The 27,884-nt window shown below is 47.9% G+C and overlaps 1 protein-coding gene across 2 annotated transcripts in view; it reads right to left on the bottom strand.

The window, feature by feature from the left end:
* The window catches only part of ADGRB1 (adhesion G protein-coupled receptor B1), a 297,647-nt gene that overhangs the window by 107,993 nt on the left and 161,770 nt on the right, over positions 1 to 27,884 (bottom strand). For both annotated transcript variants that reach the window (XM_068395729.1, XM_068395728.1), the window contains 5 exons: positions 26,170 to 26,278; positions 25,143 to 25,286; positions 21,560 to 21,635; positions 17,579 to 17,681; positions 16,344 to 16,387 (listed from right to left, as the gene is read on the bottom strand). In XM_068395729.1, the coding sequence (XP_068251830.1) occupies positions 16,344 to 16,387; positions 17,579 to 17,681; positions 21,560 to 21,635; positions 25,143 to 25,286; positions 26,170 to 26,278 (476 nt within the window). The remainder of the gene's footprint in view (positions 1 to 16,343; positions 16,388 to 17,578; positions 17,682 to 21,559; positions 21,636 to 25,142; positions 25,287 to 26,169; positions 26,279 to 27,884) is intronic.

Below are 27,884 nucleotides of genomic sequence, written 5' to 3'. Positions count from 1 at the left end.
CAGCAGCGAGGATGCAGGGATGCAGAAAGCCACTGACAGCAAAACTCAGGATCACAGTGAAACTAGAATGCAGTGGAGCAAGCTTCCCTTCTCCAGCTTGCTACAAGCCTGGCTGGACTGGCAGGAGGTTGAAACACAAATCAAGCTCCAGACTTGCAAGGCTGGCAGAGGTTTCCTTGCTGGAAGATTTCCCCCACCGTGCAAGCTCGATGGTTTTTATGTGGTCAGCGTGACTGTTGTCGGGTTTGCTCTAATTCCTCCTTTCCCCTGCTGATGCATCTGGCTGGGAGAAAAGGCGTGCTTGACCCACAGACATAGCAGCCCAGGGTTTGAAAAGAGCAGGAGTAAGTGCTGAGTGGAGCGACAGGGATCTGCTTGCGCTTTTCTCAGGAAAGCAGGTCACGGGGGAGGATGGGGGGGAGTCATTTCCCAGCTTTGCTGCTGAAAATGTATTTAACCAAAGCTACGCTGGTAACCAAACACCCTGCCAGCCCCTGTGCGGAGAGGCATTGCTATCAAAGCCTTTTAAACCCACTTTCTGCTAATGAAAATGGCTTTCAGAGATACAGGCTGGTGGAAACCTCTCTCCTCCCAGCAACATTTCTTCATTAAGCTCTCTCCTCCCTCCTCCCCATCCTACCTTATCTCTGTACATCTGGCCAACACAAAGGACAGAGTGTTCCCTAAAAAAAAAAACCCTCAGACAGCGGACTTTATCTCACACCTCCGGCAACACCCCTACGCTCAGCCCATCAACTTGTCCGAATTGGACAGATGTTGCAGCATCTGTGCAAACTTGCACTCAACTCTGCTGTATTTTATGTGCTGAAGTTCAGCTGAGTTGCAGTGATTCACTTTGGAGGGACTCAGTGTTCACCCGATAGGGAGTTTCTGACTTCCCACTTAGTAGGAAAATGCGGAAATACAACCCCTCCCAGCTAATTAAATACCTGCCAATTATAAGGCAGCACAAATGATGACTGTGCTGGCTAAAGCAATTTATACTGAAAAATGCCTGTGCTGTCCTGTCTGGGGTTTGCAGTGCTGGGAATGGCCTTTATTGCAGAAATTGCTGATGGTGCAGCAGAAGGCACAGTCCTAGGGGTGAAGTGTCCTTTTTTCCTGTCCATCCATCAACCCCAATCTGCCCAACAACAACACGCACACACACCAATGAGAAACACATCTATCATTGCCTTCTCCCGTGGCAGAATGATTGCCAGACTCCTGCTTCTGCACCTCCTGCAGACCTGTGCCTGGAGATCACAGAATCACAGAATCAACCAGGTTGGAAGAGACCTCTGGGATCATCGAGTCCAACCACTGCCCTGACACCACCATGTCAACTAGACCATGGCACTAAGTGCCATGTCCAGGCTTTTCTTGAACACATCCAGAGATGGTGACTCCACCACCTCCCTGGGCAGACCGTTCCAATGTCTAATGACCCTTGCTGAGAAGAAATGCTTCCTAATGTCCAACCTGAACCTCCCCTGGTGAAGCTTGAGGCTGTGTCCTCTTGTCCTATTGCTAGTTGCCCGGGACAAGAGGCCAACTCCCACTTCACTCCAACCTTCCTTCAGGTAGTTGTAGACTTCAATAAGGTCACCTCTGAGCCTCCTCTTCTCCAGGCTAAACACCCCCAGCTCCCTCAGCCTTTCCTCATAGGTCAGACCCTCCAGAACCTTCCCCAGCTTGGTCGCCCTCCACTGGACTCGCTCCAACACCTCAACATCTTTCTTGAAGTGCGGCTCCACAGTACTGGACACAGTATTCAAGGTGCCTTGGGCTCTGGTTCCACACTGTAATGTCTTTGCAGAGTGTGAATCAGCTTCTGCTAGTCGAAGGCACCAGCTTGTGATACAGCCTTCCACAGAGCCTGGAGGGAGGAGGATTGGGTCTATAGCTCCCAAGCTGTGAAACTCAGAAGTCCCACTGAGACTCACTGAGTTCTCAGGTATTAAGTCGATAACAACAAAATGCACTCAGCCCTCCTGATTCTCTCTTTCTGAAGGCCCAGGGGAGGCAAGGAACACGGGAATAAGCCAGTTAGTATCACCACCACAGATGAAACGCAGAATCCCAGCAGGAAGCTTTTATCCTCCGGCTCAGCAGAGTTGCACATTGCCAGCGTGTTGTCTCCAAAAGCCAAGCTGGCACCTGGAGCTGGGAATCTCAGTAGGAGGAGATCAGCCTGGTCTTGCAGAGGGTGAATAAGGGGGATTCCTGCTGCTGCAGCTCTCTCCACCCCAGCTGGGAAGGTGAGGAGAGGGGAATGTTCAGAGAAGAGAAGCAAAGTCTCCTTCTCTGAAGATATTCAAAACCCTGTGCAACATGCTCTGGGTGAACCTGCTTTGGCAGGGGGTTGGACTAGATGATCTCCAGAGGTCCCTTCCAACCCCAACCAGTCTGTGATTCTGTGAAATTAGCATTGGCAATAGCAATAGGAGTTATTTGTCTTTACTCTAAGGATTAAACAGCAGATTTTACAGACAAGGAAGTTTCTGGAGCCACCAGGGAAAGAGAACCAACTGGGGAGAGAAGGTCTGGAGATGAAAGGGGGTTTAAGTGCATGCACGTGTGTGTAGAGGGGATGAAGTTGATCCAGACATTTAGTTTGACACTCAGTGGTCCTGAAGGAAAAAAAGGTTTGGAGACCACAGCGCTAAGGTGTGTGCTGGTACAGGCTTGCTGTATTCTCCCCACCTCATCCAAATGCCCCTGCCAGCACAGCTGGCTTGTGAGTCAAGGTTTTCCACACACACTGCACAGCAAGCAGACAGGCAGGTTAAGACCAAAGTGATGAAGCTGCTGGTCCCAGCCTTCACCTGCCCAAGGGTAACAGAAGCGAGCAGGAAATGTACAGTGGATGTGACAGCTCCCACTCCATCTCCCTGCTTGATCTTTCTTTCCTGAGATGACAAGAGATGTCAGAGTGAAGGAGTACTGCTCACAAGCTGGAGGCTCCCCGGCCACCTCTTCTGATAGCTTTCCTGGGAGAGAGGTCAGGAGAACAAAAGCGCTCCTCGCAAGTCTCCTGTTCAGGGGACCTGAGAGCAGGTCCCCACGTGGCTCCAGCTTCAGAGCAGCAGAAATGCTATGAGAGTTACTGTCAGTTTTGCTGTTTTTTGAAGCCATCTTAACAGTGAAAGCCTCAAAAACGAAGTGACACTTGTCATTTGACCGACAGTGCTTTCTCCTGTCTTTTCTGTTCAACAAAACTCTCCTAAAACATTAATCTGGGTGAAGGCAAATGTTAAAGAAAATTCAGAACTGTAAGTGACCTAGAAAACAGTTTTTTGTTCAGCTCCAGTTGCAATAACAGACATTGAGGGCTGTGAAATACTCAGGCACGACAGTAATAGGAGTCATGTAAGTCCTGTTTCACAGACTGCGGCAACAGCTCTTTACTGCTGCTGAAGATGTAACAGGCAGGGCAATCTCAGCTGCTTTCCAGATCCCAGGAGGAGCCAGCAGAGCTGGCAATTAGCAAAAGCATCTTTTGCACTTGTAAACTGAATGAATTAGGTGGAAATGAACTGGGAAGTGGGGAAATGCCCGACACCCTGATGCCATTTCTGACAACACTTCTGAGATGCTGATGTCTGAATGGAGAGAAACGCAGCAGCCTCCAAAAAGGGGGGGTGGAGGTGAGGGTTTCTTTTTATAGCTACATGAAAAAAATCAAAACAATTTTTGTCCCACAAACATAATGCTCCTGATAACACTGTGATGGGATGCATCTCCCCATTATATCAGGTTTGACATTGGGAAGCATTTCTTTACTGAGAGGGTGGTCAAACACTGGAACAGGCTTCCTAGAGAGGTGGTCGATGCCCCAAGCCTGTCAGTGTTTAAGAGGCATTTGGACAATGCCCTTAATAATATGCTTTAACTTTTAGGCAGCTCTGAATTGGTCAGGCAGTGGGACTAGATGTTCATTGTAGGTGCCTTCAATCTGAAATTATTCTATTCTATTCTATTCTATTCTATTCTATTCTATTCTATTCTATTCTATTCATCGTCTCCATACCATTCCCTTTATGGGCACGGGGGTGTCCTGTGTGTCTGCTCCATCATGCTGAGCCAGTGCCAGTTCTGAGCTGCAGATTGTTTCCTCCCTTGTCCTGTTACAGGAGTCTCAGTCAAAGTACGTTCAGTCTTCCCCCTCATCCTAAATTGTTTCTCTTGGGATGGACAGTGAATTCTCTGGTGGGACTAATCAGTGCAGCTTTAATGACTGCACAGACACTAGGGCTGCAATACAGCTGCAGCCATGTGTATGCTACAGCCTTTCCTGTCACTGCACTCACGCTGGCTCCCCATGTGCTGGCATGTGTAAATTACACCTTAGGCATCAAAAATTCTTTCCCTCCAGGTAGCTTTGCAGCTGAATGCTGATTTTCCCAGCCAGGACCCAGATCCTGCAGTAATAATAGACACAGGGAGCTTCCTCCTCTCTCCTTGCATCGCCATGTGTGTGACAGCTTCAGAGACACTTTTTTCTTGGAGCTGCCTGGATTTTAGGTGTTTGCATCGCAGGGCATTGCCTTGCTCATCACTACCAGTAATGAAACAGTCCCTTGGCATGTGATATTAAATGTCAGCATGCTCTCCAGCACAGTTTTGACCCATGCATGGGACACATGGACTGGAAAGGGGCTGCCTGAACACAACAAGCTTCCCAATGGCAGTGATACATGACTGCAGCTTTCATTCAGGCCCATATGGAAGATCAAAGACAAAGATCACAGAATCATAGAATCACAGAATGGTTTGGGTTGGAAGGGACCTTAAAGATCATCTAGTTCCAACCCCCCAGCCATGGGCAGGGACACCTACCACTAAACCAGGTTGCTCCAAGCCCCATCCAGCCTGGCCTTGAACACTGCCGGGGGGGGGCATCCACAGCTGCTCTGGGCAACCTGGGCCAGTGTCATACCCCAGCTGACAGCCAAAAGACCTGCAAACAGCCCTTTGCAACACTTATGCCCCAGCCTTAGATTAAGGTTGAAACTGGAAAAAAAAATCACATGCATATTGATAATCCCTGGGCCAAATCCTGTGGAATGCTCTTGGAGCTGTCAGGAGCCTTGCTGAGGTTTGCAGGATGCGCAGCATTCCTTAAGATTTGACACATGAGCTAAACCCACCATTAAATAAATAATATCCACTGCTAAAAAAAGAATAGCCTTCTGGATCCTCGCCTCCTCTGGGCTCCTGTTCCCCCAATACAGGACATACAGCTAACTTTTATTCAGAGCCACCAGCACAGCTATAAGAGAGGACAGGAGATCTGAGTTGTGGCTCAGCTCTGCTCCTCTGTGGTAACAGTGGATAAATCACTCCCTTGGTTTCTCCTTCCCCACCTGGAAACGACAGCAGTTAGGTTTTTGAGGACAGCCCATAACTCATCAATGCAATTATGAGCCCGTAACTCAACAATGCAGTTATGACCCTTTCTGGTTTTGTCCCCTTGGCTACATGGTGGCAGAACGGATACATCACCAAAAGCTGAGGGGAACTGATGTACTTCCCACCCACTTTGCTGCCTGCACTTCCATCCACACCAGAAAGACAGACTGCCCTCAAACCTGCAGAATTCACCCCAGGAAGACCTAGGCTCTTGCTGGGTCAGGCTTAGGGCCACCCTGCCAGGCACCAGGCTCTGGCAGAGGGTAAATTTGTTCCCTGGCTCTCCATCAGAGACAGGCAACAGTTCCCCTGCCTGACTTACCATCCCACCAACACTGCACATAAAACCACCTTGAGAGGCAGCTCTGGCCTAAAGCAGAGGGCAGATCCGGGAGATTAATACACATCTTCCGAAGGGTCATTATTGTAATTGAGTCAAAGTATTTGCAATGCCCTGGAAAGGGCCTTGACAAGTCTGAAAATCATTATATGCCATGTAATGGGGCTTTGTGACCTTGCTGTGTCAGTTATTTTTCTTTCTGCAGCTCCTGACTGAAGGTTAAGGTGGATCCCAATAAATCCAATGGTCAGGGCAAGGAGAATCTGTCCTCTATGAGAGGAGACAAGAGGACATATAGCATCAAGCTTCGCCAGGGGAGGTTCAGGTTAGACATTAGGAAGCATTTCTTCTCAGAAAGGGTCATTAGACATTGGAATGGGCTGCCCAGGGAGGTGGTGGAGTCACCATCTCTGGAAGGGTTTAAGAAAAGACTGGACATGGCACTTAGTGACATGGTCTAGTTGCCATGGTGGTGTCAGGGCAATGGTTGGACTCAATGATCCCAGAGGTCTCTTCCAACCTGATTGATTCTGTGATTTTGTGAGAGCTTTGCCCATTGCCTTCCAGGAGAGCTCAGCGCTGCCTGCCCTATGGGTCTGCCTGCCCCATGGGTCTGCTTGCCCTGCTCTTCCCTCTCCAGCAGCAGGTTGGCTACAAGACATTGGTTCGCTCTGCAGTGGGAGAAGCTGCCGTGCTCCGCTTCGAGCCGGCTGTCAGAGCGCTTTGGATGCTGCATGCTTTTGCTAATCTGCTCTGCCACACAGCTGAGAGGCCACCATTAGCTCAGGCAGCTGGTGGGATGCACAGGCTGGTGTCCCACGCCATCAAGTCCTCGGTCTCACAGTGATTGCCCTGAGCGTCCCTGGTCCCATTCCGCTTCGTGAAGACTAAAATTCACGTTGCGGTACTCGCTGTTGCTCACACGACTGAGATGCGATGGGCAAAGCTGACACGATGTGAGCTCATCTTGCATGGATGACCAGTTCAACCATAAAGCTCACATTTAGATAATCCATTCTTAGTGATAAATAGTAATATTTATTTTTGCTACTTACTATCACTTAATGGAGCTCCTTGCTTCTAGATTTCACGACATTTAGAAGAACTGTCTGATGTAATTTATTAGCACAGCAGACTCAGGAAAAACTGAGGCACAAAGCTTACACTGATTCACCCAGACACACAGAAAGTTTGTCATTTGATGAAGGCTGTCTCCCAGGCACTGTGTCCTCTTTGTGCTGCTATGTTTTAGCAGAACACTTCATCTCCTAGTATGGTGCACAAGCAGTCAGGTGAAAATGGAAACAAGTCTTTTTCTCCTCTTTAAAAATAGGGGCGAACTTTCCCCATCCTTATTCACAGTGTGCCAGTTCTCAACACTCTTCCCCCACATCCATCAGTCCTACCCACCCTTGAGCAATGAGATGGACACATAAACCTGTCTCTGCACCCCGACCATTTCCCATGGGCTCCCATCATGAAAATTAGAGCTCTGCAAGGTATCTGGGACTGGAAGGGGCAATATTGCTCCCCAGTTAGGATCCTCACAGTGGGGCAATCCATTGCCTTGGCTATAGAATATATGTTGGTGCCTTTTTATGGCTGATTCACAAAGCAGACAAGAGACCCACCAAAAATACCAGCTAAGGAGGGTTTTCTTTAGCCCAGTCGGTAAAGATAAAGAACAAACTCTTCCATGGTTGTCAAGAGATTTTAAGAAATACTGAGCCCCCCAAATTTTAGCAACCTAAACTTACTGTGATTGTGATGGGTACTGTGTTTCTGGCTTGCACGCTGGTCCAGTTCGTGGATTAATTTTAAGAGGTATTTTAAGAATTTCATCTGAACTTGCCTCAGTCTTGCAAGGAAGCTGAGCAAAGACGACTGATGGCGGAACTTTTTCATGTGTTCTTGACATAGACACAGAGGGTGTAACCTGTCTGAGCATCTACCTAGTGCGCTTTGGACAACCCTGGCCCTGAGATACTTGTGATCATGACACACCTTCCTCACATCCCGCACAGGCTGCTCTACAGCCTTCAGCTTCCAGCAAAGCCAAAAAATGCTCTGGAAGATACAGACCTGATATCCTCGGGATGGTGCTAGGATCTGCAGGTTTAGAGACAGGACAATTTGGGAAGTCCTGCTCTGCATCCAGACAGGCTTTCTTGTGCTCATAAGGGGAGAATAAAATAAGTTCATCAAAGTACTTGGAAGTACAGCAACTCAACTCTGAATTTCACACACAGAGAGTGCTGAGCATCCCATAGTGAAAGTCTCTCCTCCATACACCTCAGCCTGCCTTGAAGTTGCTTCAGAGCTGCACCTCATTAGCTTTTGAGTCATTAGAGTTAGAACACATCAACGGTGGGCTTCAAGTTTCCCCAGCCTCCTTTTTTTCCCCACAATCAAAGGCCTGGAGCTGAGAATCAGAGCTCTCCAACAGCACATGTACATGCCTGTACTGTGTTATTACATTCTCAGCACATACAAGGTACCACACAGAGAAGCACCAAGTGAAATGCAGCAGAAATGCACCAGGGAGTGGGCCTGGAGTCCCTTCATGCAACCTTGGAAGTCAAGCTGAACTTCCACCACGTGCCACCTAAAGCCCTCAGCAACCTGGCACTTCTATGGCAGACAGCCACAGGAGAGCACTCGCACGTGTCCGTACTCACACTCAGGCACCAGCGCTCACATGTTCCCACACATTCACCCTTTAATACCCTTGCACATATTTTGCACATGTGCCTTTATATGAATACCATAGCACACACACGTGTGGACATACAAACCATCCTGAACCCCGTAGTGCTCTGGCTCACACCACACACACAGCACTGAGTGGAGGTTGAGAATCATCCTACCGAACCCAAAGCCCCTTCCCAACGGGAGCACCCTCCAGGTCTCAGTGTCTGGCTTCTGTAAAGGGCATTAATTTATTCCATCCATATTCCTGACCCCTTTACTAGGGAAGCAATGGAAAAAACAGAGCATTTGATTCAGAACCTCTGAATCCTCTCTCCTCTCCCCCTTTCTCTTCTGTTGAAAGCCACTAAACCATGCTCTGTTGGCAGGCAGCAGAAGCCCTGTATTGTGCTGCTCAGCTCCTCCTGCATCCTGTGCTGTGAAAGGTGCTGGAGAATAAGCCAGCTCCTGCTTTGCCAGTCCCACAGACAATGCTGACTGCTGGGCAGTAGCTCAGCGAAGGCCAAAGAAGTGTGACTCCTCTCCTGAATGGGGATGGGCACAGCCCTGCGGTCTGCTGGTACCTTGTGCCAGCTGTGTTGTGCTAACCAGGAACTGGACCACGTCTTTCCTGCAACACTTGGAATTCCAGGTGACAAGGTGTTTCCAAGAAAAGGTAGCCTTGGTGTAGGGCAGATGCCTGGGAAACTAGTCCCCTGGAAGCAGTTCTGCTTGGTGCTTCCAGCAGCCCCAGAGCCCACGTTGAGCAGGGAAGCTAAATCCTCAGGTTCTAGGGGTGTAACTGGGTTTCACTGCATTATCCCTGTTTTGTCCACTCTCACCCAGGGTAAAAAAGGGGCTCATGGGACCATAATTCAGTCATCTGCCTGGTTGCAGACAGGCTGAATTAGGGGGTACTTTTGACTGGGTTTAACACAGGGGAACTAATGAGAATATTCAGATTAACCTCCCTGCATGCCCCTGGGTAGACAGGCTTTGCAAGTGCAACGCTGCCTTCTTGCACAGATGTCCCCTCAATACCTCCACAGGAGCACCCAGGAAAGGCAGCATTTGCAGCTGGAGCTAAATCAAAGGTGCTAGTTAAGGGCAATGGACCTGGAACAGGGGTAATGGCAAACCCCAGCACAGACACCCCGCATGGGTTGACAGGAAGGGCACTTCAAGAAAGATGTTGAGGTGTTGGAGCGAGACCAGAGGAGGGCGACCAAGCTGGTGAAGGGTCTGGAGGGTCTGACCTACGAGGAACGGCTGAGGGAGCTGGGGGTGTTTAGCCTGGAGAAGAGGAGGCTCAGAGGTGACCTTAGTGCAGTCTACAACTACCTGAAGGGAGGTTGTAGTGAAGTGGGAGTCGGCCTCTTCTCCCAGGCAACTAGTGATAGGACAAGAGGACATAGCCTCAGGCTTCGCCAGGGGAGGTTCAGGTTGGACATTAGGAAGAATTTCTTTACAGAAAGGGTTATTAGACATTGGAAGGGGCTGCCCAGGGAGGTGGTGGAGTCACCATCTCTGGATGTGTTTAAGAAAAGTCTGGACATGGCACTTAGTACCATGGTCTAGTTGCCATGGTGGTGTCAGGGCAACGGTTGGACTCGATAATCCCTGAGGTCTCTTCCAACCTGGTTGATTCTGTGATTCTGTAATGTTACTCCCTACAGTCAGGTGGAGTGTTGCAGTAGAAAATATATGTCATGCATAGGTCCAAAGAGGAGAGAATTGCACTGATTTCTCATGGGGTTTTGGGGTTGTAACAGACTCCCCTCCCTGTTTGTATCTGAGGGGACTCATCCCTCCTTGTCAGCACAGGCCAACTGTGTTACTGCTTGATCTGCAGCTCTGTCAGGGCCAGTAATGCACTAGGTGATGGGCAGAAGAAGAGAAAAGCTGTTTCCTGACTTTAGAGAACTTTACTTCAAAAGACAGGCATGGGGAAGTGGATCAACCGATGTGATGAGCATAAAGTGTCCATGGGATCCTATAGATGTGACCCTCCCTCTGTGACACTTTTCTGGTGGCAGGGAGTACTAGAAGAAATGGACCTACTGTACATGCCCTTCAAAGGAAACCAGTGAGTAACCACCAAGACTGAGATCATGTTAAACTCCCAGAAAGCACAGAAAAGAAAACTTCATGCCTTTGTCTTTATCCAGTGCATCAGAGGCTTTCAAAAAGTAGGGTGAAGCCCACGGAGCCTACACTGTGTTCTGCTCCTCACGCTGCCTTGCACCATGCATCAGTGCACAACTTTCCTGTAATTATGTAGGATATGCAGTCGGGAATTTGGACAGCTTGGGACTCCAGATTAGACACTGGTCATCTTCAAGATAGGAATTTCAGGCAAAGCAACTGCCCTGCAAGATTCATGGGATGGCTGGACCATAAACACCCCAAAAAGCCCAATTATGCTATGGAAAAATTACAGTGCCTGATAGCTAATACCTCCTTCTAGGATATTTTTGGGGCTCCTCTGAGTTGTTCCAGACAAAATAAGCAAACAAAAACACCCCCACAAACTTACTATGAGCTCTCCCTGTGGATTGTAATTCTGTATGATCACCCTCAGTTCTGTCAGCCCTTGGTCCACACAGCCCTCCCCTTGAAGGACCAATATACACCCTACACCTCAAGCGGTTCCTCTCTGAAAAAAGCCCACGAGCAGGACTGTCCTCAGCACCTGTGAGCTATATTTTAGGATCCCGTAAGTTTCTGACCATAGACAGATTGATAGTCTACTTTGTTTGGCAGCATCATAAAACACTGCTCCGTGCAGTTGCAAACCCTTGGGGGAGATTTCTGCCTGACCTTGGCTGTGCATCAGATCTAGCCCAGAGCCAGGAGGATGTGATTTAGCCTTGCCCCGCTAGCTGCAGCAGCTTTCGTCTTCTCCATGCCTAACCTTGCTGCACACAGGGCACCTTCCTAAGCAGTGAGGTCTGCATTTCCTAAGTTAGATAGGTTAAAGGCTTTAATTACTAGAACAGATGATCTTTCCCAAGGGAAGGTAACAGTGTCCTTGAGTCAAAACCACGGACTCCTGAGGAACTTTCTCTTCCAAGAGCAAAGAGCCTTTTATGCAAATATTGGTGAAGGTTTGGAAGGTCTCTCAAGATCAATTATAATGCCTAGCTATTATTATGCTCGTCTTGGAGACAGAGAAGCAGATAAAAGTTAGTAGGTAGAGCCAGCCAGCTCCTCTAAGAGCAAGCATTTGTTGTGGCATGAGAGGCCCCCGGCAATGCAGACCTGTGAATTCCACTCTCTGCAGGTACAGGACTGGATTTCACACTGGCATGGCACGATACTCTCTCGGGCACCATGAGCCAAAACACAAGATCCAGCAGCTCCCCACTGTCACTGAGACAGGGCATGCAGGAGGGGAGAACTAGTGTTTGCCTGTGGTTGTGGGTCTATCTATGGCAGTAGAGAGTCAGCCTAATCACACAGAATCACAGAATCAATCAGGTTGGAAGAGACCTCTGGGATCATCGAGTCCAACCATTGCCCTGACACCACCATGTCAACTAGACCATGGCACTAAGTGTCATGTCCAGGCTTTTCTTAAACACCTCCAGAGATGGTGACTCCACCACCTCCCTGGGTATCCTGGGAGGTCTCATGGTCTCTCTTGATGGCTTGTGACTGTTCCTTTTCATCTCACAACAGTCCCCTTCATTTGATCTGATCCCACACTCAAAGGATGCCAAACCCCAGCTTTAGAGGTCTGAGCACACAGATTCTTCAGCCCCATAGGGTAGTGGGGCTGCTCTGTAACACTAACCAGTCCCTCATCTGCTGCTGCAGCCATGAAGGAACGCTGCCACTGTACCAAACTTTGGCAACTGCCTCCCTGTTGCCCTTGCCACATGGCATTCCTGTTGTGCACTAGAGCAAAGCAGGCAAGAAATGAGTTCTGAACTCATGTTCTGGTGAACTCATGTTATGGTGAACTTCATGTTCTGAACTCATGTTCTGAGTTCTGAACTCATGTTCTGAACTCATGTTCTGGTGAACTTCATGTTCTGAACTCATGTTCTGAGTTCTGAACTCACGTTCTGAACTCATGTTCTGGTGAGGCACAAGAACATGAAAGCACATAAGATGACTGCACCCATCAACTCCCTCTGTCCTGCCCCAACAGGAGTAAGAGGGAACAGGAGACCAGATCCTGCCTGGGTTTTAACTTCAGCAGGGCTAAGCAGCTAATAATTACTCCAGATGAATACCCTTGGAGGAGAGTCAGAGAATCCCAAATCATTCTCCGTTTTCAACTTTCAATTTACTCAGCCAGTGCTAAGCTCATTAATCATACTTGCAGCACCAAACACAACAGAAATTAGTCCCTGATCTTCTCCCCTCTTATTTCATGACATGAGGAGTTGGGGGCATGAGGAAGAGAAAAGAGATGGAGAGGTGCCACCCACGAATCTAACAGTCACTCAAAGGGGCTGGGATTAATAAATCAAAAATCCATTATTAATATTACAAGCTTAAATATCTATCTAAATGCAAATGAATGAACACTAGGGGGTTCTTCCACTTTTTTTTTCCTTTTTTTTTTTTTTTTAAGTGTTCTGTTCAAGAACTCTGTCTTGGAGGATGCACATGCCCACATGACAATTGTCTGTTCTAATTGCAATTTTACAGTTCAACCCTTCATGGCCCATGGATTTTAAGTGGCTTTTGAAGGGCTGTGGCATGTTTTGGATAGGCTTGAAATCTCAGGTGGCTGCAGTAACAGGCAGGAGCTCTCATGTGAGGATTGCTTTGAGTTTCCTGCCTCTGTACCTGTTCAGTCACATCAGCTGCAAGGGGTTAAATCCAGAGGCTGGTTCACTGGAATCAGGTGGAGTTTGTATCCCCAAGATCCGCAGCCTCAGGTGGATGACTGTGAACATAGGGAAGGTCCCCCTGGCCAGCCAGCCTTGGAGCAGGAGCATGGAGAGCCTGCAAAAGAGCAAGCTTGAGAGACAGCAGTGTCTCTGAGAAAGCAACACCACGGCAGGCTGGCTTGGGCTGTACGGGGAATAGGGCAGGGTGAATAACAGGCAGGGAAATGAAGCTGTAAAGCTGTTAAATTGGTCAGAGCTGGGAAATGGGATTTCCTGAGATCCATCCCCTTGCTCAACGGTCTTATGAGACTGATCAGTGGGAAAACCTCCAACGTAAAGAGAGGGGTAGCAGGAAGAAGATAGGAGCAAAGAGAGGAACCCACATATGGGTGGCCAAACCTCAGGATTTCCTGACTCAGAGTCACCAGTCATGTTCTCTACCATGTACCAGGCAAATGGTCCAGGGTGTAACCTAAAAATCCTTTCTCCAAAGAGGAAAAAATTATCCAAAACTGTGATGCAAAACCCTGGACAGCTCCAGAGCTCTGCTCAAGTTTGAGGTGAGCATTCGGGTCTGGAGAATAGGGTTTGCATAGTTTATCTTTCATTAGACTTTCCCAGGAGGCAGTAGTGGTAGCAAATCAGCTTTAAAATATTGCACAAACAGCTTGGCAGCTCCCGTTGCCAGAGCTCACCGGATCAGACCTAGCTTGGGAACATCCCCTAGCAAAATCTGCTGGCGTCAGCATTTTTGACTTTTCAACCACTTGAGAGTGTAAATGTTGGTTGAAAACACTTGCAAGCACGCACACACACCCCCCAACACATGCAGAAAGCAAAGTCTTAGCGGCAACATTTGTGCAACCAGTCTGCTGGGGTTTTGGAATCCATCCTTGACAACTGAACCACAGTGTCGGTGCCAAGAAATTGTCTGCTCAACTCATAGCTACAAGCCCATCCTTTGATGCTGTGGAGTTGCAAGGATTAAAGACTGAAAGCATTCCTAACACCCCGCACTCCCAGAGAGATGACAGGCAGCCGAACAAGGTGCCAAGCCTTGGGAGCAAGTATACGGAGCAGCCAGACCTCCCAGGACAAGGCAGAGGTGATGATGCTGAACTGGGCACTGTTTTGCCTCCAGATCAGCAGTGGCATTCAAACCTCTCAAGCTATGTTCAGCACTGGGCAACCCTTCACCTTTCTTGTACCAGGCACCTTTCAGTGCCAGCTCTGACAGATATGTACCCAGCCTGAATGTCATCACTCTCCCTCAGATCCAACCATGTGTAAACTGGATTTTGCTCTTTTATCACTCATGCTACAGTTAATTAAATCCAACTCTGAGCATAGCAGGGAAACGCCTCCATCCTTCTGGACATAACCCTCTCTCGAGAACCTAGAAAGCCAAGAACAACGAGATGATGTGTAGATCAGAAGGGGCATACGTTCCAACTTCTGCCTTTACTTGCCAAAAAATGGATTTGTGTAAAAGTGCTTTAATCCTATTCCAGCATGGAGAAACAACAGATTTAGCAGAGCAGGCCAGCTCCTATCCAAGCCTCTTCTTGACTCTGCCCACCTATACACAACCCTCTACTCGGGGTGACCTACAGGCTCAGTCTGCTCTCTGGCACATAGGTAATATAATAAAATCCCATTTTACTAATTCCGTGAAGGTCCACCTGCATACTCCCATCTGAGGTCAGCATAGCACACAAGGGGCTTCTGCATCCCAACCATCTTCTAATGCTGTAGCAATTTTCACTACAACTCAGAGGGACCAGTTCTGCCCTGGGCTACAACATGGGTGTGATTTCACAAGCAGAGAGTCCTTCTGGGCCCTTCAGCTTTGCTTTGGATCCACTCATACATGCCAAATTAATCACAGGCCAACAAGAACGGTAAGCTGGCTGTAAATATGTTGCCTGCCTATGTGTGTGTATGCTACTTAATGGAGCATAAAAGGAGAAGAACAGAATCATTTTTCAGATGCTGCAGATAATGATAATAAATAATAATAATAAATGCAGAGGTATGTGCTAAATGCATGAGATCTCAAGGAGAGAAACTGACTGTAAGCAGAAAATAAGTCAGTTTGGTCCTCAAACTAAGATACGAAAGTCAATGAAGTAAAACCACCATTAAATCAAACACTTTGTATCCTTGTCAAGCTCGCTCAGGATTTAAGACCACACTTCCAGAGTGTACTTAATTCTGTTTTTAAGATGCACACTCCCTGACAACTACTTCCCATATGGGATTTATGGTTCTGACTCTTTGTGGTAACTTGGGATTTCTTTTTTCCCTGCTGACCACAATCACGTCACTCAACATCTCCTGAACAGCACCAGTCATTGCAGGAATCCTGTCAGAAATTATTTTACTGTATCACAGCAGCATAACACCTACTTTGTCACTGCGGGCTGTATTTGCAACACTGGGGTCTGACTTTACATTACTCTCCTTATGGTGTCCAGTCTGGGGTAACCACTGAAGAGAGCCAAGCACTGCTATGTCGAGCTCAATTTAGGGCAATCTGCGAATGACTCCACAGTCCTGGGTCTCAGTTCACGTATTCCTCGTGCAGGAAAATTCAAAATTGGAAGAGTCAAAATAAGAGGCCACTTTTGCAAAATGTAGGCTGGGGTCTAAATCATCAAAGGAAAATGAAAACATTCCTTACTGTGAGCAGAAGGACACATGAACAGCCCTGCTCCAACACTGAGATGTTTCCCTGGTACAGATGCACAATGCTCCACACAGAGCCCTTCATGAGCTATGCTGACAACATCTAATTGTAGATCTTTAAATATAAGACCCAGTTCAACTGGCACTAAATGACAGTGCAGAAAGAAGGGATGCATCTGTGTGAAGGAAGAAGCACTCCCCACGAGGACAAAGGACTTTGTCAGCCATGAAGGTGGATGCAAGAAAAAACTGAGTAGGGAGAGCAAGAGCTGAGACAGAGTGGCACATCACTGCTAAAATTGTGATGATTCGACCCCAAAAAACAAATGGGCCCATGAAAGTAAAGAGAAACCCCCAGAACTCACCCATCAGTTTCATCCCACAGGATGCAGGTCTGGTTGGTGGTTCCCTGCCAGGAGAGAAGAAAGGGAAAAATGAAGCAAATCAGTGCCGTGATGTTTATGGGGCATTTGGAGCAACTAGAAAGAAATATGCAGGTCTTGTAAAACAGCTTCCACTTCTCTAAGCATTGCGTGTCTCTGATACTCTAGATGGGCAGTCACAGATCTGAGTTCTTGGAATAGCTTCTCTCACCCTTGGCTTGAAAGGCAAGAATCAAATGGGCCTCAGCTTGTTCTGCACCGACATCACTATAGAAGGATTTGACTTTGTACCTTTCCTGACTCAACATACTGATGTTCTTCCTTTTTCCTCCTCTCGCACAAAATCCTTTTACTGCTCCCTTCTGGAAAGTGGATCAAATACAACCTGTGCTTTTGTGAGACATGGTACTCAGAAGAGCCCCAGCCCTGCAGGAGGTAGTCAGGTGTGTTTAAAGCCCCCTGAAAGAGGTTTACCAGTGACTCCAGCTGCAGCTGTCTTAGACCGCTTTGGAAAATCCTTCTAGGAAAGTTCAAAGCAAAGACATGACAGATCTAATATTCACGTTGCAGAGCCTCAGGAGGACATCAGAAATCCACAACAACAACAGGCCTTGGGATATGTAAATGTCTGTCAGATATATCTATTTAGGGTTGATCAGCAGAACCTGGAGGGGGTCTTCGACTGCCTTTTAAAGCACTGATCACAAGACTAATGCTCATGTTTCCAGGAGTACCTGAGGACTGCAAAGAGCATTGCAAGCATTAATGGAAATAACCTTTCCTCTCCCTCTTTCCCTTCTCAAGGAACATCATTGTTATAGCCAATTTTTTAACGAGTGCACAGTTCTTCTCCCATGATCGTGCCCGCAGAGAAATGGTATGAATTTGGGACAAGCATGCCCGTGTTCCCTGTGCTGTCACCCTCCTCCTGCCATGGCAATGCCTGAGTAAGGAGCACAGAGCAGGCAAGGTTTGCAAGGCTGATCCATACAGTGCATCCTTGGCAGCGAGCAACAACAGGACACCAACACCAGACCAGTCTTGGGGTGGCAGTCGAGTGCCTCAGCAGCCCACGTTAAGGGAGATTGAAGGGTCCTGCAATGGCAAAGAGGTCTCAGGAGCCCAGAAAAGCCACCTCCCTCCTTTCACCAACACACTCTCGCTATGCAAAAGTGAACACAGATGTGGGATGATGCAGGTTCCCAGGAAAGACTTACGTTGTACAGGTGGGAGAATTCAATTTCCAAGGGGGTGAGGAGAGACCGGGGAAATGGCTTCACAGTCACGGAGATGACTTTGGAGTTCAGAACGGTGCCGTTCCTGGGAAGAAGAGGGGAAAAAGGTGTTTTAAAGGGGACTGAGGGAGTTTTGCAGAGCGGTGAATCCCACTGCATTCGTTACTGGTGGTACAAGGTTTAGTGTACACAGTGCAGAAGGAGTTGGCCCCATTACTTTAAAATACCATCAAAGACACCTGCTGCTGGTGGATCCCATCCTCTTCCCTTTGGTCTCCCCTCACACCCACTCTACATTTATTCCTCCAGGAATCAGACCATTTTATGAACCACATAGGCTCCTAAAGCCATTGGACTTTAAGGCTGTATCTACCCCAGTAATAAAATGGTCCTGGAATCATTTTATGGCCCTGACATGAGGAGACAAAGGTCATTTCATGTCCTTTCAAAAAAAAACTATTTTCCCTATCAAAGGCTGGCTTAATCTGCACTGCACTGTTGGATAGGGGCATAGTGGCCTTTAACAGCACATCCATGGGGCAGCACATGATCCTGTCTAGTTCACAATTGAGACACTGGTGTGTATCTCCATCCTCTGAGGATCAAAAGCAAAGGGAAACAGGCCAAACCTTTCATGTGGATGTCTAAATGTCTGTGCCCAGACAAATACTCCAGTAAATCTGGCAGCTCTAGGAGATTTCACTGTCGGGAGAGGCAATGAGGAAGGAGATATCTCCCATACCTCTGCTCCTGCTCCCTGGAAAGCCAAACTCTTTGTTGGCACTTCCCTGGACGTTGGATATCTAAATACACAGGGGTTCCTGGTGTTTCTGCAGCAGGAAAAGACTTGGGTGTTTAAATAAGCAAAAGGTTCCCACAACCAGCAGCTGAAAATGATTCCCCTCTAAATTTACCATGAAGGAATCGATAGTGGAGTGATAGCCCAGCATCACAGTGCTCCCAGCCCTTCCAGCACCCATGGGCAAGGAAAATCTTTGCCTATCCAAATCTCCACCAAATCTACAGGCACTGGCAAAATCTTTCACCTTTCTTTCTGGGTCTTATCTTCCTCTTACAAAAGAACTAGGTGGAAAAGATTTGCACTTGCTTAACAGCAACTGGATTAAAAAAACAAAACAAAACAAAAAAACCTTGGCATCAGATGCCACTATTCTACCAACATCAGAGGGAACAGGAACATTGTTTTAGCAGGTGAAGAAAAAACAAAACATGTTTTCCTTAAAAAAAAAAAAAGGAAAGAAACAATAAAGCACAAATATCAGTCTACAAAGGAAGAGTAAAGGGGGAAGTTGATGGGAGTAAATATCAGCTCTAAGCTTTGACATGTAGGCAGCTGTAGATAAGTTAAAAACAAGAGCTGCTGAAAGGTAAACACCAGTGCACGTCTTCATTAGTAGCTGGGTCTGTAAGAGTCAGTTCTTGGTTCAGTGCTGTTGAATATTTGCATGAGCAACCTGGATGATACAAAAACATCCTTTTGAAGGCTGCAGAACACGTGAGGATTGATGTGGTAAACAAAAGCACAAGCAGCATTTGATTTTTCAGCGTGGCAAGTCGTTAGCACACAGAAGTTGCTCGTGTGCAGGCTGTGAAGGTTGCTTAATGGCCAAGTAGTCACAGCCCAACCAGAAGTTATCCCAGTGCATCCAAGAGTCAGGAAAGGCATCTGAGCTTGGAGAGAGCAAAGTCTGCATGCAAAGCTACAGGCTTTGCTGCGGGGAGCCGTGACCCAAAATGTACCCAGGGTGATTGACTTCAGTGCAAAGAGCTGTGACAGAAAGGACAGAAGTGATCCTGTGCAGGACCAAGGAGATGAAGCAGTCATCTTCTCTCTGCATCCCTCCTTGTCAGGATGCCACTGTACCGTTGTGTTCAATTCCACTTCAAGATGGGGAAACAGTGGAGAGAGTTCAAAGGAGAGACACAAAATTGATCCAGGTGCTAGAAAACCAGACAAAAGCTTTCTGTTGAAAGACATGTCTGACAGTTCGCTGCATGTGGGGGATTTTTCAGTCGCCCACCCGAAGGCCCAGTGCCTGGAAGTGAAAGTCAGACAAATTCAGCTTTAAAATAAGAGACAGTCTTCTAGCAGAGAAAGTAATTAAGCATCTGAGCAGCTTGCCGGGGGAGGTGAGGGACTGAGCATCACGGGGAATCTTTCAGGAAGAAGATGAGTCGTCTTTCATAAAAGCATGTCGCAACACAGCTTCTGGGAAGAAAACAAAACACATCAAGATCTGGCTTGGATGGGATGTCAGACGAACTCAGAGGGCTCCTGTGCGGCTGTAAAGAGTGTGGAAACAGCTGTAAACATTGTGTTTGGTACACGGGGCTGTCAGGTGCCAGGTTGTTGACTCTCCAACTGCTGCACGTGTCCTCTGCAGCAGTGCTCAGCTGGGACCAAGCGCCGCTCACCTCCCTGGATCGAAAAATGAAGTATCATGTGTATCCCATCCCAGTTGTCACAGCTGCCAAGAACCACAGGGGTCCCTGGTTCTGAGGGGACAGAGCAACTTGTGGTTCAGGTACGGAATTGCTGCTCGAGGGACAATAAGGAACAGCTCAGATGATGCTGTTTGCTGAGTTAAATCTACATTTTTTTTTTTTCCTTTTAGGAAAAAAATCATTCTGCATTGAATCGTTGTGGTCAAACCCAGGATGTGGGTCCTTATTGCTTGGGTGTACCCAGGAATAGCAGCACTCCTTTGTGGTCAGAAATATTTTCACCTCACAGGCAGGTGCTGTACAGCTACACGGTTATTTAAAGGTAATTCCCCCTTTTCTCGCTGTGTCCATTTGCACAGTGGTAAAGAGATACTCTATTTTATTTTTTTCTTTTCCTTTGAATCTCCACAGGTATTCCAGGACTCTGGATCTTTTTAAAGAGGGACTGTCCTTTAATTAAGGAACGTCTTAAATCAGTTCTCCCGCGGGAAAGCTGTTCAGAGGCTGTGGCTGCTGCAGCTGCTGGTTATCAGAGCTCATTCACTGCTTGGCCAGAGAAAGCTGCAATACTGCTGGATCATTTGAGCCAATGATGTTTATTGCCCTTCTGATCTAATTCCCAGCGCTGTTATGGAGGATATTACAGAATACAGTTGGCTGGCTTGCTAATTCCTCTCTGCACTCACTTGGAGCTCTTTTGCCATTGCCAGTGCTAAATCTGTAGGTATTTAAATGATTATCGGTGAGGAGAGATGCCCTGGTGTTTATGGTAAATGGGCTCACGCTAATCAGTGCAGAACAGATTTAGAAGGTGCCTTAGGATGCTTAATTTACTGCCTCAGTACCAGCCTAAAAAGAGCGAGATAGCAAGAGAGAAAGGGAGAGAAGAAAAGGAAAGGGAGTGCTGAACACAAAAGCTTCGGTGCCCGAGGCGGTTTGCAGTGGCTGGGAACATGGTCGACATGTGCAGCCAGGCGTGCTGCTGCTCTCCTCTCCCCTCTCCAAGCCTGTCTTCTGCCGTGATGCACTCAGAGGGCTCAGCGTGGCTGGCAGCTCCTCAATAGCTTGGGAGGATCGGGGTAGCTGAGCACCCCCATCTGTCAAACCCCCCAAAATCCCTTGTGACGAGGACAACAGAGTGAGAATCCATTCCTGGAGGGCAGGGGGAGACAGGCAGCCAGCAGGCAGGGATGTGGCAGTGGCAAGAGCACTGTGAGTCCCCTCATATCTGGGGTGCACGGCGCTGCACATGGACAGAGAAAACCTTCCTGCTCCACCAGCCAGCAATGCCTGTGATGCATGAACCTGGCATCACCTGAACATGCAGCGTCAGTCAACGAGGGTGAAAACACTTACATTGCCAGGACAAAGTCTGTCTTGTCACACCCAGGGACCTTTACTATTTCCCTGGAAGACCAGGGCTTTGTGGCCAAAGGGATCAGCAGGAAAGCCTGGTAATTTCCCAGCTACTTGCCCTCCCCAGGCAGCCCCTCTTACCTCTGGAGGGAGAGGATGTTGCCCACATTCCGGTACAGCACGGTCCCCACCACGAAGACGGAGGAGTCGTCCGTCTCTGCAGGACACCAAAGGAAATGAAAGAAGACAACAGCACTGAGACAATCAGAGTGTCAGCTGTCCTCACAGGACACCCAGGTGCAGGATTAGACCTTGCATGGAGAGGTCTCTGTTGGGGCATGGCCAATACCAGCATCACTACGGTGGGATGAAGAGCCTGCTGTCACCATGCCAGGTCTCCATCAGTCCCAAGGTAGGGCTAAGTGCCTTTTGGGTGATCTGGTGCCCCAGGCGCCTGCCCTCACTTAAGGTTCACTCATCCCAAATGACCAGCCTGGTGTCCTCCCTTCAGAAATCCCACTAATCCCTCTGACAGCACCACAGCGGGCAAATCTGTGGGGCGGAAAGATCTCTTGCAGCCACCTTGAGGCGTTTGGACCCATCCATAGCTATTGAGCCATCAGAGAGAAGAGCTGTGCTCGGGCTGACAAGGGCAGCCTAGAAGGGGAGGTGTCCCACTGTGCCTGGTCTGACCCCACAACTCATGCACTGCCTCGAGAGGCCATGGGGGCCATGGTCCCAGATGAGCCTCTGAATCATCTGTGCAACCTCTGAGCACGTCACTTGGCCTCCTCCTCTGCCTTGCGGTGCCCAGCTGCAACGAGCAAGAACTTCCCCAGAAAAAAGCACAAGCAGCAGAGGTGGCAGCCCTGCAGCTGAGTTTTCAAGGGAGAAAAAGCAAGTGACTGGGTGAAAAGCAGAGCTGAGGAAGCCTGGGGAAGTGCTCTGAGGTGGGGCTTCTCTGGTGTCTCGTACCGAGGTTGAACTTAGAGTGGATCCACTCCATCAGTGCAGGGCAGACACAACTCTGCATGTCTGTCTTCCTCTTTGTCAAATTGGGCTCAAGTGGGAGAGCTGGTGAAAACATAACTAGGAGAGATTGACAGGCAAGCCTGCAGAGCAATTGCACAAGCATTTCTTCTTCAGGAAAGCCAGCACAGCCTTTTGGCCTTTTCCGTGAATCCCTGTGCAAACAAGGATCCTGCTGCCTTCAAGGAGAATTTTCCCTCTTTGTGCTCAAAGGATGCAGTAGGGCATTTACAGAAGCAATGCATACTCCTATGGGACTGTGAGCAAGAGAAAACCTAAGCCCCACAGGCTGGGTTCACAGAATCACAGAATCAACCAGGTTGGAAGAGACCTCTGGGATCATCGAGTCCAACCATTGCCCTGACACCACCATGTCAACTAGACCATGGCACTAAGTGCCATGTCTAAAAATGTTATGGTTATCACAGTACCCTCCCAGGAAGGCAAAGGATCCTGGTTGTCACAGAGGTGGAGGCTAGTCTCTTTTAGTTTGGGACAGTTCTTTAGTAATGCAGCTGCCCATCAGTCCTGGTGTACAAAAAAGAAGTCCCCTGACATGCTACCCGGTGGAAACAGCATTGCATTTCGGTCATGTAACATCCCTCAGTGATGTTCACTCACCAGCAGTATTTGCACAACCCACAGCTCAAGAGGCACATCACCCAACTATATAAATTAGTGCTGGCCTTCTGAAATCAGTTGTGCAAAGTCAGCTCTCGTCAGTGAGGGGTCTGGTTTTGGTTTCATCAAGCTGCCTGTCTCCATCACTTTGCTCAGGACAGCTGCCCCTGTTTCCTGTGGCTAAGGAAAGGTGAGGATCAAAACTGATAGAGGTGCATCAGCACTGTTAATTACCGAGTAAACCCTCAAAAAGAATCATAGAATCACAGAATCAACCAGGTTGGAAGAGACCTCCGGGATCATCGAGTCCAACCATTGCCCTGACACCACCCTGTCAACTAGACCATGGCACTAAGTGCCATGTCCAGGCTTTTCTTAAACACATCCAGAGATGGTGACTCCACCATCTCCCTGGGCAGCCCCTTCCAATGTCTAATGACCCCTTCTGAGAAGAAATGCTTCCTAATGTCTAACCTGAACCTCCCCTGGTGAAGCTTGAGGCTGTGTAAGAGATCACATGTGCAGCATGCTGAATAAACCAGAGTCAGTACAGCCCTGGGTGGAACAGAACACCATGGAGAGGTGAGAACCGATGGGAAACTGATTCTTTGGGGAAGATGTCCCCTTTAGTTTGCACAGTGATTGTGGCTTAGGCGCCCTACAGCAGCTCTGTGTGAGGATGCTTGTGATGTAAATCTGGAAAACGTTACCATGAGGAAGCAAATGAGGCCTCTAGGACAGCTCTTAGCCCCAGAGCAGGATCAGTTCTGCCTATGTCTGGTGCCAGCAGTTTGTCCAACAAGTGATTAAAGGTTTCCAAAGGTGAAGGCTCCACAGCCTCCTTAAACAAGCTGTAATAACCCTCTCACCATGCCTTAAATTCTCCCAGGAAAATAATACTGTTTTCAAGGCACAACAAAACACACAAAGTGCTGGACGTGGTCCTTGCTCTGCTAGTGACCCACTCTTTACCCTTGGGGGTGTCACTTAACTGTTCTTGGCCTCAGGTTCCCCAAGTAGAAATGATGTCTGCGTTGTTTCCATCCCCAGTAGGGAAGCCCATGACAAGAGGTCCTGGTATGACAAGAAGAGGCCAAAAGTCTTCTGACAGCAACAACTCAGAGTCTCCAGCTTCTGTCCCAAGGAAGGACAGCACAGCCTGATGCAATAGCCAACAGAACTCAGGCCTCAATCCTGCCAAATGATCTGCCAGAAGATTAACACCTTCAGTGTGTTGGTTCCTGGGACTTACATCCAGGTAAAGGCTGGATGCTCCAGCAGAACATCCCAGAACCCTTCAGGTTTCCTTTCAGGTCTGGCAGTGAGGCCAGCTTGGGTGATGCACCCAGCACTCCAACCTCCACACCGTGTCTCATATAAGTGCCCTGCTTACCCTTGCATGACCCTATCAGGCCTGGATCCAGTCTTGGAGGGCATCTACAGCATTGTTTGCCTACATGGCCATGGTGATAGGTAGCATAATCATCCCCCTAATGCACCTGCCTTTCTTGTACTGGTTAACCATACCTATATGGTAGCCACAGTGACAACTACCATTCTCTACCCCTAATGGCAACCCAGAGTATTTAGGGTTGCATGAGAAGGAGGCATGAAAGACTGATTTCAGCACCCAACATGCCCTGCAGAGGATTTCAAACTCAGCTCAGCGCCCACATGCATCAATGACAGAGTGACCCAGCAGACACAGGGATGTTTCCACTTCTTCCTGGGTTCAGAAGCCTTGGAAGAAGCAATCATCAATGCAGTGTTGCCTTGGGTTTTTGTGCCAACTTCTGTTCTTTTCTAAATATGCTGCTTATTTAGGAGAAGATATACATCCACATCCAGGCACTAAGCCTGCACCTGAACTTTGGCAAGGAGTTTAGGTTTGACTTTTGGTCAGGCCACATTTGAAAGCCTTATTTGCACCCAGCAATGCTTTTGGTGACCAAGCTTTTGTGAGCAAATCCAGCTGATTTGGAAAGAGAATTTGAAGACCAGCCAAATGGAAGGAACCTCTCTCAGAAAACGAAGAAGAAATTTTCTTCTGGAGGACCCTGGCTGTGCTGCCTACCTGTCAGCCCCGAAGACAGGATGCTCTTGGAGACAGTGACCTTGTCCTCCGAGTTCTTGGCCCAGTCCACCATGCCCCTCCAGCCTTTCATGGGGAAGGTGATGTCAGTTGCTGCATTAGCAGGCAGTTTGTGAATGCCGAGGACTAGAGGAAAGCAAGAAATAAAACCAGTAAGCAAAACCAGCCTCAATTAATTCCCATGTGCTGAAAAATCATTGGGGGCAATAGTGGGAAATCAGATAACAGAACGAGTGAAGCTAGATCTTGATAGCTATAGGAGTGATGCTATCTTCAGGTAATGTCTATGCATGAAGGAAGATGACACTGTTAGGGCTCATGCTTCTGTTCATCGAAAATGACCTGCTTACAGTAAACCTGGCAGAAGAGAGGTCAGTCTACTCCGGTGGCCTGTCTCCAGGAGTGGCCAGTAGCAACTGCATAGAGAAGGAGTGTGAGAAAGAACAGAGCAAGACATTTCTTGGTCTGTCCTCCCAGCTTCCAGCAATCAGCAGGACTTCCTTGGCTAGTGGCTGTATCCAGGCCATCAACTTTAACAGCCACCAATGGACCTCTGCTTTGTGCATTTCCCTAATCCCATCATGAACCCATCTGCACTTTTTGGCTTCTGTAACATCCTCTGGCAACAAGTTCCATGCTGTGATTGTGCATACAGCATAAACCAAATACTGCCTCATCACTCCAATTGCTGCTGTGCAGTTCTTGTGTTAAAAAAATAAAAGGAAGAAGCTAGTTCTGCCCAGTTGATCATCTGTTCTCCATTCAAGGTTCTATAGATATCTCTCAGGTCTCTCTGTGGACATCTCTTCTTCATGCTGAAGTCCTAACTTATTTGGAGAAAAGCCACCCCGTATTTATGATCACCCATGTCTTTCCCCAGACCAAAGTTAATGTTCCACCACCTGCTGCCTTCCCTCCTTCCCTCCCCACAGCCAAGGCTATACCTACTGCACAGTAATTACAGCTTCCTGGGGTCTCTACCCAACATGGGGAGTGCAAATCAACTCACCCAGATTGTCTGTCACTTGGTAGGAATCCCGGAAATCTTTCATGCGAAAGCCAATGACATCAATGAAATCCTCCACAAGCCTGAACAACTCCTTGGCATTTGGCCCTATCTGCAGAGAGAGGGAGAATACTTAGTAGCACAGATACCAAAGAGCACAGCATGAGTTTGAAGGCAAAGGTTTCTGTCCTAACGTGTATTGGAAGCATACGCTGGCTATAATGGAATGTGATGGAGCTGTGAAGAATGAGAACTAAGAAATCCTAAAAGGAATCCTAGAAAAATAAAAAGGGCAAAAAAAATATGACATTCAGAATGATAAAAGTTAGTGTGGAGGGTAATATCTCAAAGCAAAGGGAAATCTGGGACTCTCTGGAGCAGAAGATAATCTCCTTTCCTTTCCTAGGTTTACCTGTACTACCAACAAATTCATCCAGAACAGATAAGATACTGCTGATACTCATTATGATCCTGTTCCCACAGTTAATGCAAGGAGAGAAACACGCTAGGACAGACTTTTAGCAGCATTAATTTAATGTAGCTCCACTTTCTTTCCAAGTCCTTTGACTGGTGTATTTGGCCCAACCTAGCTGTCAACAAGCCAGAGGCATTTGCAATTGCACATCCAGAGGCATCATGCCGGGGAGTGAAGATGTGTTCATGTTGATGTGTTGAAGCTTTGCCCTTTGTCAAATTTTGAGAGCCTTTCCCAAGCCTTAGACTTCCCCGACACTCAAGTACTGTGATACTTGATCTGAGCACCATATTTGGGCTACTTCTGATGGTGTGTATATATGTCACCTACTGAGAGAGAGCCCACAAAACATTACCCCCACCAGGATAGTTAATTTTGCTACCACTCCACTGAAACAGCCACGCCAAAGGCCCTCCAGGGTCAAATGTTGAATCTCGAGCATCAGATCACTTAATCCTACCCAGAAAATCATCACGGTCTGGTTTTGTGCATTCCTGCTTTGTTGGCAGTATCTCACTCTCCAAATAACCAAGTTGCTCCTTCTTGGGCCTGGGATGTCTTGGAGATTCTTTGTCTCTTTTTTCTTTCCTGGTGTTTCCCCGATGGTGAAGATATTGGCAATAATTCTTCTTCACCTGTATTTTGCTGGGCTAACACAAGGCTGTTAAACAATAACTAGTTTTCCAGTGACAGATTTCATAAATGTTAATCCATCTGAAATGAGCTGTGCTGGTGACCTGTCTTTTCCTCAAAGTACCTTTGCCTGTGGGGTCTGAGCAAATACCACCAGAGCCTGAAGAAAAGCAGTTTAGCTCCTTACATCTCTTTTTTCCCCTTTTCCACCACTTTCACAGCATTTTAATTTCCTCATCATAATCCAGACGTCCTGAGGTGGCTGAGCAGAGCTGAAGGAACAGCTGGGCACAAGCAGGACAGCAGGATGGGATGGAGGCAGAAGGAAGGCTGAGCTGGCAACTGTATGGACAAGGAGCACAGGGGTGGCCATGCATGTGTCTCTCTGCCCGAAGGAAGCTTGGCAAGACTAAAACTGTATCAGATCAAGAAGTTCTGCCAGTACAGCAAGTGTCCACATAAGGAGAAGTGAGTGAGGAAGCTGTTTTTAACAGTATACTTTTATATTCTATTACAGATTGAAATCACAAGGTCAACCTAACCCCAGGCTATACCGGGCATTGTCTTCCAGGCTTTTATCACCTAATGGCTAACACAATCTGCTCAAAAA

The sequence above is a fragment of the Nyctibius grandis genome, chromosome 3 (genome assembly GCF_013368605.1).
Source record: "Nyctibius grandis isolate bNycGra1 chromosome 3, bNycGra1.pri, whole genome shotgun sequence".
NCBI lineage: Eukaryota > Metazoa > Chordata > Aves > Nyctibiiformes > Nyctibiidae > Nyctibius > Nyctibius grandis.
Note: the sequence above shows the minus strand (reverse complement) of the source record. Positions and strands in the feature narration are given on the sequence as shown.